A 12,116-nucleotide genomic window follows, 5' to 3' on the forward strand; every position below is an offset into this window, starting at 1 on the left:
ATTATGTTTTGTAACATTTAATACAGGGGGAAAAAAAAAAAAAAAAGCAAGGGAGAAGAAAAAGTAACTTTTAAAGCAGAGACAGTCTGAAGAGACTACACACTATCATACTGTGTTTCCAAACGTATGACACTCTGGAAAAGGGGAATTTTATGAAGACAGTAAAAAGATCAGTGGTTGCCAGGGATTAGAAGGGATGAACAGACAGAACTGCAGGGGTTATTAGGGCAGTGAAACTATTCTTTATGATGTAAACAGTGGATACATGGGATTACAGTCAGTCCTCCATATCCGCAGATTCCACATTCATGGATTGAATTCAACCAACTGTGGATCAAAAATACTTGGGAAAATAAAATCCAGAAAGTTCTGAAGAGCAGAACTTGAATTTGCTGACACTAGCGACTATTTCCATAATACAATTGCATATATAATTACATAGTATAATCATATTAGGTATTATAAGTAATCTAGATATATTTTAAAGTATACAAGAGGATATGTGTAGGTTATGTGCAAAGACTATGCCATCATATTTTCTGTAACAAACTTTAGCATCCTTGGACGTGAGCCTCCATGGGGGATCCTGGAGACAGTTCCCTGTGGATTCCAAGGGACAAACGTGCATTTGTCAAAACCTGTAGAATGTACATCGCCAAGAGTGAACCCTTGGTGATTTAACCTGTGGACTTTGAGTGATGATGATGTGTCAGTGTAGGTTCATTAATTGTAACAAGTGGTGATGGCTGTGGAGTTGGGGGCAGGCAGAGAGTATCTGGGACTCTACTTTTGCTTAATCTTGCCGAACCTCAAACCGCTTTAACAAAAATCTTTAAAAAGTAAAAAAGAAGAAAGAAAAGAAAACAAACATGAAAGAGAATGAAATCTGAGAACCACAGAGAAAAGACAGGAGAAGAGGAAAGGAAGGAGTGGGGAAGATGTCAGTGACTCACTTCCTGTGAAGGTATCCTGGCCACCTTTTTCACTTGTGCGATTTGTCAGTCCTTAAGATGTTTTTGTTGATAGCAGAAAAATACCCCCTCGAAAGTAATATTGTCTAGAGAAAAATGAACAGAACTTACTTTTTGGTAATGTTAAAGAATTTGGGAGAGACAGAAATTTCTGTGTGTCTGTGTGCATTTCATGTTGGTGTGTCACCCCTCGTGAAGTTAGTGTTACATATTTTATGGATGCACAATATGTAGTGTAACTGGACATGCGGATAATTGTTGATGGGTGATAGTTTCATAAAGACTTAAAGTTGTTGGAACAACTAGCAGTGTTCATGGGTGTCACATGACAGAGTCAAAACAATACCAGAAATTGCCTTTAACATATATAAATTATTATTATTGTCATTATCTTATTTTTTGAGGTTCCAGTGAAGAATTATATAGAAATTAACATTTTATTTTAGTACTGATAAACATATTTACCCTGTGCAGGGCTGATTCACTACATGAACAAAACATTAACTTCAGTTGTAGTACATCTCTGTGTCTAAATTTGCCAAGGGCTTAAACCAAGATGTCTTTGTTATAGTTCATTCTGGAAAAAAATTCAATCACATGGATCCAGGACAATATACTAGAATTTGTTCTTTAATCCATCTTTTTAAAGGCTCACAATACCAGATCATATGAGTATGTGTATGAGTGTGTGTGTATGTGTGTGTGTGCGTGCACATGCCAAATGCCAGCCACCACTGAAGTAAGGGAAAGCAATGATTTATTTATAAATTATGTCCTGTTTACATATCAAACAGGTATAGTAACTGTTTAAACTCTTTCCCTTACTGGTGTGCTTTTATAAATTCATAAATGGCTATAATTTTTTCTTTCAAGAGCTATTACAAATCACACTGTAAATCCCTCCTCCCCCATCAGCATTGTTGTACAAGTGAACCACATTAAAATGAATTTCTCAGGGTAGCTTTGAGGGGGAAAGAAATTTTAAAGCACTTGAACTTGAAAATTCCATTCTCTGACGCTAATCACCGGCTCTTCCAGCTCTCCCAGTTCTTCCCACCCTGCCAGTCTTTTCATTTCCACCACATCTGTGCTTTATTTGTACTCATAAACTCTTTGCATTTCCAATCTGTCAAACCGCTTGGCTCCACGTGGCCTCCTAACACAGCCTGGGACCTTATCAGTCATCTGAACACAACATTCACTGAGCACTCTCCGAGGCTTTGTTGCCAGATTCATCCATCACGCTTTCCTTGATATTCCCACCTTTAGCCTAATATCTTATAATCAGGTAGTTACTCCATCAATATATAATGAAAGGGAGGAGAGGAGAGAAAATTCTTTGATACAGTGTTAATGTACTGAAAATTTCTTGTGGAAATGTGTTATATTTTGCTGATTGCAAGTGTAACAAATTCATGTTGTTGTACATAAACAGGGTTCACATACCTGTAACCCAGTATTTTTGTTTTTCTATATCTATATCCTGTTTCCCTTTATTGAAGGCCACTTCCACTCCCGCAAACCATCCATTCCATCATACAGCTTTCCTTATTACAGTTCGATCATCTGAATTTATTTTCCTTGAGTCTTTTGCACCCAGGGATTTTTTAGTATATCTTCACTTACTCTTTTCTTCTGTGATCTCTCTTCAAAAAAATGAGCTCTGTGTGTGTCCGTGTGTGTGTGCACGTGCGTGCGTACACTCAGGCACAATTTATGCGTGTTAATGTAAATAACTTTCAAAACTTAACCCCTGTCTCTCTTCTTCGTTCCTTCTGCTCTCTCGCAACCTTTCTTCAGCTTTGTCCTTCCTCAGTGATCACCAATGACTTCCTGATTGTCAGTATTTTCTTCTGAGTCCCTTACTCTATCAGTGGCATGACATTATGGATATTATAGACATTACTGAAATTCTATCCTCACTTTGCTTTACAGCACCATTTTCCCTCATACAGCTCTTTAGTCTTCTGAACTGATACCTTCTTTTTCTTCCAGACCTGAAATGTAGGTGTCGCTTTCGTGTTCTTACACCTCAGTAGTGATTCTCAAATTTTAGTTGAGCGTAAAAATTACCAAAGATTTTTGTTGAAAATGTAGGTTTCTAGATCCTACCCTCAAAGATTATGATTAGGCAGGTCTAGAATGAGGCCCAGGAGTCTGCATTTTTAACAATTTGCATTCTTATAAAGAATGACTCTATGAAACAAGACTCTAATAAAAGTGATTCGGGGCCACAGTTTGAAAAAAATAATCCTCTGCAGCCCTATGTACTCCTGTGACCTCAGTCATCACTTCCAGGCTGATTATATCCAAATATTTTAAAATCCTACTCATGAATTTCTCCTTATTCTGTGGACCGTATTTCTGGACCATACTCAGGACCAGAGCAGGGCTGATAATCACACCTACTTTTAGTTATTAAAATAATAAAATGTTTGGAGAAACACTTGTAAGCAGCTGTTGCCCTCAGCCCACAAGTGTCATTCTACCACTACGGTCCTGTCTATCCTGGTGCCTCTCCTCAGATCTTCTGGACCTCCCCACTTTTCAGCAACAAAAAAGTAACACCTGGAACCACAGAGTTTCTCCAGGTTCCTGCCCCAGTGCAAAGGCTCGCATCCTAATTGGTTCAATTGTATCCATTAAATATTAATATTACCTCTGTTGTAGGTGATGATGTCATTAACTATATGGGGCACAGGAGAAGAAGCTAGTTTTAGTGGGGAAGATAGTAAATTCAGCATATGAGATAGTTTATGTGCAGTACTCTTAAACCTACTGAAATAGTTGGATGGAGTGACCTGTAATAAGTTCAAAAATCACAAGAGCTGTGCTTTCCACATTTGACTAATCATCAGAATCTAAGGCCTAACCCTGAGAAATTTTGATTCATCAGAATTGGGGCAGGACCCAGAAATGAGTTTTGTAACGTTTCCCGCAGTGGTTCTGATGGTTAGGTGGATATGAGGACCCCTGGTTTGGCCTGAGGACGCAGAGAAGTAGAACCAAAGTATTGCTCCTGTTGGACCTCAGATAGGCATTTCCATTCCATGGCATGGTCAGAAAGACCAGGCAGCAGATGTGGGTTTTTCAGCACAACTAATTACCACGGCCAGAAAGTATCACATGTATGTGTTTTATACACAGGAAGCAACTCAGTGCTGCATTCCATTCAACAGAATGCATTTTGTCCCTCTTAAGAAAGAGTTCCATTTCTAGGAGTTTCTTTGAAAATAAATTCCACAAGGAAATCAATCCCTGTTAGGAAAAACATAACAAACTGTAGTCACCTTCTTATGTCTTTTAAATTTAAGAGAACATATATACTTATATTATAATCAGTTGTTGCTTTTCTCTGAATCATATGTACAGTTTATTGAAACAAAAGAGAAATAACAATTCTATAAAATGTTGTATCATGAGTTTAGTCCTGAGTCATTCGTTACGTACGTGATTCCTGAGTCACTAATTACTAAGGCTTTCCTATAAGGAAAAGATTACTAACAATAGGCAAAGTGAGTGATTGTGAAACTTTTTGAATATAAATGATTATAGTTACAAATTGTTTTAAAACTGTATTGGAGAAATTAAATTCTGTTGTTACATTAATATCAAAAATAGATATTAACATCAGCTTTCATTGAATTCCCTGAGGAATTAAATCTGGGGATTTAAAAACTTATAAAGAAGCATTCTTAAAATTTACAGCATTATAGAAGTTTTATTATCTAGAGAGAAAGAAGTTTGTTGGTTGCTTAGTAGAGATACATTTTGAAAGTAAGGTTTTTGGTCCTCAATTTTGTTTATAATACTGAAACCTAATATATGTAATTGCTGTAATGAGAAAAAACAAAGTGAAATAATTGAGGTTAATGACCGCTGTTACATTTTTTTCTGTAAATGCCCTTAGTTCTCCCATGTCCCGCCCACCCCTACTCCCCACCCCCAGCTATTCTGCACTTGGAAACACAAAACAACTTGTCAGTTCAGTTTATTCAGTTAGGGTCAGTTCTGTGAAAACAAAGTCAAGGCAATTGTTTGATTTAATTGACTAGTGAAACTGGTTATACAGGTAAGTAGAAGTTAGTTTTATTTTTGTCCAGCTGCATATTTGAATGTTCATAAAATAACTTAGCAGAATAATAAGATTCCAGTGACATTGTAATAGATTTTAAAGAATGATTACCAAAGCAAGGGGAAAGGGCTCTAAAACCCAAACTATAGAAAATATTCATGGTATTTTTTTTCTTTGTGGTTCTACTTACACTATAATGAATTGTGTCCAAAAAAAAAAAAAGAAGCAAGTCTTCTTTTCTTTCACTCTTCATATCCTGTCCTTTGAGGAATTTTTTTCCTAGGTGATACTTAATATAACCTTAAAAAAATGTCCAGTATAATTTAGGTGAATCATTTACATAACTTTTATAAAGTGGACCTCAAACTGTATGCTGATGGCCTTTAAGAGTCAGCCAGCCAGCTCTGGGCTTCACTTTCTTCCTCACCCACCTGAACCTCATGGTTGATCATTTTCACAATGAATGTTTCTGCCCTTGATTCTTTGTGCCTTCCTCTCTACCTTCCACTGTCCACACCCTGCTGTTCTCTACACCTTCAACTTTGAGGCTGCTAGTCGCTCATTATTTTTTTTTCCCTGTGAGAGGAGAACCAAAAAAAGTGCAGTGCTAAAATAAATGATATGTTTCCATCTTAATTCGGAAAAAAAAAAGTGTAGATCTTGTAAATGTAGTTTATTTGAGAAGGAAATATAAATCCTTTCTTGTCCTAGAACAGCAGCAAATCTTCAGCCTCAGTGAAACCTGTTAGAATTTATAAAGGAAAGAGGAAAAAAAATTTCATATAAAAAGCTAGAATTTTATTGTCAAAGAACATCTAAGGAATTTTATAATTTTTTTGTTCTGCATAATAAAATACTCCCTTCCTGACCCCTTCATCCTTATAATAATAGATATCCACCACTTTTATTCTAATTGTTCAGTTTTTACGTATCCAGCTTTATAATTCCTTTTTCAAGAACTTATTATGTACCAAAGTAGTGGCCTCCTCATACTGACAGCGCTGTTTAGTCCTGTTCTAGCATACATTTTATATTTGCTTAGGAGAAGAAAAGTAAACACAAAGAAATAAAAAAACTAAGATTGGTTGATTACATAAATGATAAAATCCTTTAGAAAGATCTTTGGTCTTATATATCAAGAACATAACATTTGCACCCCTTTAATATTGGTGCTTCTGTTATGGAAAAAAAAATTTTTAAGTATTAAGGAAAAATTTTATCTACAGTATAAAATCATTTGTTTTAGCATTATTTATTACTAGTCAAAAATTGATGACAGCCTAAATGTTTGCTAGTATAAGCAATGCAATTAAATTGTGACTCATTGGCTTACTAGACAGTTTTATAAGCATTAAAAATATAAATTAAGGTCCTCCCAAAAGCCTGGAAGAATGAGTATAATATAAGATAAAGTGAAAAAGGATGATATAAAATTGTACACAGTACACTAACTTTGAACAATCTGAAAATACTTAGGAATGAATTTGATCAAAGGGGAGAGAGACATGTACACTAGAAACTACAAAACATTCCTGAAAGAAGTTAAGGAAGGCATCCCTGGCTAATACATAAGATGATTTAAGATTGTTTTTTGTGTGTTTGTTTGGTTGGCTTGGTTGTTTTTTCTTTTCATTTTTTAAATTGAAGTATTGTTGAATTACAACTTTGTATAAGTTTGAGATATAGAACATAGTGATTCACAGTTTTTTAAGATTATACTCCATCTATAGTTATTGTACAATATTGACTATATTCCCTGTGCTATATAGTATATCCTTGTAGCTTTTTTTTTTTTTTTCCTTTTTGGCCATGCTGCATGGCCTGTGAGATCTTAGTTCCCTGACCAGGGATTGAACTCGGGCCCTTGGCAATAAGAGTGCAGAGGCATGACCACTGGACTGCCAGGGAATTCCCGCTTCTTTTATACATACTAGTTTGTACCTCCCCTACCCCTATACTCCCCTACCCTCTCTTCCCTCTCCGCACAGATAAACCACTAGTTTGTTTTCTATGTCTGTGAGTCTGTTTCTTTTTTTGTTATATTTACTAGTTTGTTGTATTCTTTAGATTCCACAGATAAGTGATAACATTACAGTGTTTGTCTTTCTATCTGACTTACTTCACTAAGCATAATATCCTCTAAGTCCATCAATGTTGCAAATGGCAGAATTTCATTTTTTTATGACTGAGTAATATTCCGTGTGTGTGTGTGTGTGTGTGTGTAGTTATTGTTTAGTCGCTAAGTCCTATTCGATGCCTTTGGTACCCCATGGACTGTGGCCTGCCAGGCTCGTCTGTCCATGAGAATTCCCAGGCAAGACTACTGGAGTGGGATGCCATTTCCTACTCCAGGGGATCTTCCCGACCCCAGAGATCAAGCCCATGTCTTCTGCATTGGCAGGTGGTTCTTTACCACTGAGCCACCTGGGAAGCCACCACATCTTCTTGATCCATTCATCTGTTAATGGACTTGCTTCTATATCTTGGCTATTTTGAGTAATTTCTGCTATGAGTATTGGGGTGCATGTATCTCTATCTTTTCCAAAGAAGTAGAGGAGAACCAAAAAATATTGCAGTGCTAAAATAAATGATATGTTTAGAGGAGTGGGATTGCTGGATCATCTAATAACTCTATTTTTAGTTTTTAGAAGAACTGCCATACTGTTTTCCATAGTGTCTGCACCAATTTATATTCCCACCAGCAGTGTTCAAGGGTTCTCTTTTCTCCACATCTTGCCAACATTTGTTATTTGTGGTCTTTTTGATGATGGCCATTCTGATAGGTGTCAGGTGATAACTTACTGTGATTTTGATTTACATTTCTCCAGTGACTGGTGATGTTGAGCATCTTTTCATCTACCTGTTAGCTATCTGTATGTAGAAGATTTAATATAGTTAAGATAACAGTACTACTCAAAATGACTGACAGATTCAGAGCAGTCCCTATCAAAATCCCAAAGGTATGTTTTGCTGAAACAGAAAAGCCCATATAAAAATGCATGTGGAATTTCAAGTGACCTCGAATAGCCAAAGCAGCCTTGAAAATGAAAAACAAAGATAGAAGGACTCATACTTTAGATTTTAAAACTTATTGTGAAGCTACAGTAATCAAAAGAGTGTTATGCTGGCATAAGGACAGACATACAAGACTGATGGAATAGAGTTGAGAGCCCAGAAGTAAATCTCACATATATGGTTTTTTAGTAAGGATGCCAGGACCACTCAATGGAGAAAATACAGTCCTTTTAACAAACGGTACTGGTAAAATTGGATATCTACATGTAAAAGATTGAAATTGAACCCATGTCTTATACTGCATATAAAAATTAACTCAAATTGAATCAAATATGTTAAATTTCAAAAATAAAGGCATAAAACAAATAGAAGAAAACATAGGAGAAAATCTATGACCTTAGAATCGGCAGTGTTTTCTTTAAAATGATACCAAAAGAATGAGCAACAAAAAAAAAATAAGTATGGTTGGATGTCATCAAAATTAAAAACTTTCGTGATCAAAGGTCAGTATCAAGATGGTGAAAAGACAACCTACAGAATAGGAGAAAATATTTGAAATTCATGTAGCTGATTAAGGATTTAATATCCAGAATATATAAAGAACTCATATGACTCAACAGCAAAAAAAAAAGCCTAACTAAAATATGGGCAAAAGGTATGAATAGACGTTTCTCCAAAGAGGATATACAAATGGCCAGTACATACATAAAATAACTGTGCTGGAGAGGATCTGGAGAAATTGGAACCAAGTGCATTGCTGGTAGGAATGTAAAATGATACAGTCACTTTGAAAAACAGTTGGCAGTTCCTCAAAAAGTTAAATATAGAATTATCATGTGACCTAGCAATTCCACTCCTCTCCTAGGTAGATAGCCAAAGGAACTGAAAACTAGGGCTCAAACAGATATTTGTACACCATAACATTAGTCACAATAGCCAAAAAGTGGAAACAGTGCAAGCATCCACTGGCAGATTAATGAATAAACAAAATATGCTCTAAATATACATTGGAATATTATTTGGCCATAAAAAGGAATGTGGTACAACATAGATAAACCTTGAATACGTTAGAATTAAATGAATTAAACAGATGCAACATGACAAATATCATATGATTCCACTTATATGAGGTATCTAGAATGGACAAATTCACATAGAAAGAATAGGATTTCTGGGAACTAGGGAGTTAAGGGGAGCGTTTTTACTTAATCTGTACAGAGTTTCTGTTTGGGTTGATGAAAACGTGCTAGAAATAGATACTAGTGATGCTTACCTATTGTGAATGTACTTAATGCCATTGAATTGTACACTGTAAAATGCACAAAATCATAAATTTTATGTTTACATTTTAAACATGATTGTTTAAATCATATTTTCAGTTCAGTTCAGTCGCTCAGTCCTGTCCGACTCTGCAGCCCCATGAACCACAGCAAGCCAGGCCTCCCTGTCCATCACAACTCCCAGAGTCCACCCAAACCCATGTCCGTTGAGTCGATGATGCCATCCAGCCCTCTCATCCTCTGTCGTCCCCTTCTCCTCCTGCCCTCAATCTTTCCCAGCACCAGGGTCTTTTCAAATGAGTCAACTCTTCGTATGAGGTGGCCAAAGTATTGTAGTTTCAGCTTCAGCATCATTCCTTCCAGTGAACACCCAGGACTGATCTCCTTTAGGATGGACTGGTTGGATCTCCTTGCAGTCCAAGAGACTCTCAAGAGTCTTCTCCAACACCGCAGTTCAAAAGCATCAATTCTTCGGCACTCAGCTTTCTTCATAGTCCAACTCTCACATCCATACATGACCCCTAGAAAAACCATAGCCTTTACCAGACGGACCTTTGTTGGCAAAGTAATGTCTCTGCTTTTTAATATGCTGTCTAGGTTGGTCATACCTTTCCTTCCAAGGAGTAAGCATCTTTTAATTTCATGGCTGCAATCACCATCTGCAGTGATTTTGGAACCCAGAAAAATAAAGTCAGCCACTGTTTCCACTGTCTCCCCATCTATTTGCCATGAAGTGATGGGACCAGATGCCATGATCTTAGTTTTCTGAATGTTGAGCTTTAAGCCAACTTTTTCCCTCTCGTCTGTCACCCTCATCAAGAGGCTGTTTAGTTCTTCTTCACTTTCTGCCATAATATAGTTATTTAGGTGCATAAATTATACATAGTGGTTTAGGTATGTAAGTAAAGATGAGAAGGAATATGAAAGCAGGAAAAATTACTGAATTATAAGTGATTGTGTTATTTGGGGGTTTCTGGGTGGCTTAGATGGTAAAGAACCTGCCCAAAATGCAGGAGACCCAGGTTCAATCCCTGGGTTGGGAAGATCCCCTGGAGAAGGGAATGACAACCCACTCCCGTATTCTTTCCTGGAGAATTCCATTGAGTTTTGCAACAATGGAGTTGCAAAGAGTTGGACATGACTGAGTGACTAACACTTTCACTATATTATTTTGAGTAGAAATAAAGTTCAAATAAATGATTTTCATTGTAGCTAATGGATATTCATTAAAAGATAAATTTTATATTACATGTTGTCTCAGACAAACAAACACTAAGAAAATTTATGTGACTCATGCCCCAAATTGGTAAGACTAAATATTTTATTTAAAATGTTTCTTTCCTATTTACATGGTCTTTATTTTTATTTTAAAGAATAGTATGTTGGTTAGTAATTTTTAAAACTTTCAAATTTACACAGGAAGAGCTTTTCAGAGTAATTCATCTAAGGGAGAGCTGGTGGTATCTGTGCTAGAGCGTTTTGAACAGTTTCAGTTTCTTATAAAATTGTCTGGATTTTAATAAAACTTTTTTTTTCTTTAGCTTGACAGGGCCAATTCTCTGTTAAACCAGACGCAACAACCTTACAGGTATCTCATTGAATCAGTGCGTCAGAGAGATTCTAAGATTGATTCCCTGAAGAAGTGTATTACCGAACTCGAAAAAGATGTCAGGTAACCATCTACAAGTCTTGTATTTGAGTAATAAAATGTTATTATTATTTATTTGGATAATAAAGGCATTGTGAGCATTATACTCCTGTAGTTGAGTTGAGGTTGGAAATTGGGAAGAAAAAATGTACTTGACGAAGGTGGTCTTAAATGTGATGTGTTCGATTTCTCTTAGAAAAGCTAAGTCACATCCCATTAAGGTATTCACATTCCACCAGATAAATCAGAAGTCTTACCCTGAAAGTAGCAATGCTACGCTGATTGACAAAGCACTGCTCCCACCCCAGGGCACACAACGGCCAACCTATGCTGTCCTTGTTCCCGAGAATTCTTCAGTGGGATGGGCCACTTGTGGAGTCAGAACGACTTTTTAAACAGATAAAATGTACACATTTACTTAGATTCCTGTTGACTTTGCCAAGGAATTTAGGCTTTTCTGCCTCTGACCTTTTACATGAAGTAAACCATAAATTACCTCAATGTAAATAAATTCCTTTCACGTCCTTAGTTGAAATTGTTTTCTTACATGACACCTTATCAAAAGACTTGCTCCACTGAATAATTATTCAGATTCTTTACCTGTTCATCTAATGAGATCATTTTAATCTTTTTAAATTACAGTAGAATAATGATATTATGTAAAGAAAGATGTTTTAACTCATGAATGCTTGGTTAGTTGGCTTAATTATCATTAGATTTTTTAATTATTTAGAATAAATAATTAGATAAATTATTAACCAATTTATAAAAGTATAAGCAAAGAATTAGATGAGAAAGAAGATTCTTAAATTAAGTAATTAGAAAAGGTAGTTTATTTTAAAATAAAATTATTGGAGAAGATAACTATTAAATTTAGGTTTCCCAAGATATGTAACCAAAAATATAAAACTACTGATAATTAACTCCATATAAGGACCACATGCTAACTGTTTGCGCCACTGGAGCTCTCTGATAACTAACTCGAAAGTGTGAATGTTGTTTTTGATGAATCAGAATAATTATCTTTTCCTCTCTTTTCTACCCCACCAAAAACTTGGCTTAGAATTTTATTCTTGATCATAATTTTTCAATAATATAATAAAGTAATTTTAAATCACATTGATGTT

At 35.9% G+C, this 12,116-nt stretch overlaps 1 protein-coding gene across 3 annotated transcripts in view; it reads left to right on the top strand.

Moving 5' to 3' along the window:
* PIBF1 (progesterone immunomodulatory binding factor 1) overlaps positions 1–12,116 on the top strand; it is a 222,750-nt gene that overhangs the window by 171,536 nt on the left and 39,098 nt on the right. For all 3 annotated transcript variants that reach the window (XR_009691357.1, XM_061133609.1, XM_061133610.1), the window contains one exon: positions 10,883–11,013. Coding sequence is in view for 2 of the 3 variants with exons in the window: in XM_061133609.1 (XP_060989592.1) it covers positions 10,883–11,013 (131 nt within the window). In the remaining variant the exon portion in view is untranslated. The remainder of the gene's footprint in view (positions 1–10,882; positions 11,014–12,116) is intronic.

The sequence above is a fragment of the Dama dama genome, chromosome 30 (assembly GCF_033118175.1).
Source record: "Dama dama isolate Ldn47 chromosome 30, ASM3311817v1, whole genome shotgun sequence".
Lineage (NCBI taxonomy): Eukaryota > Metazoa > Chordata > Mammalia > Artiodactyla > Cervidae > Dama > Dama dama.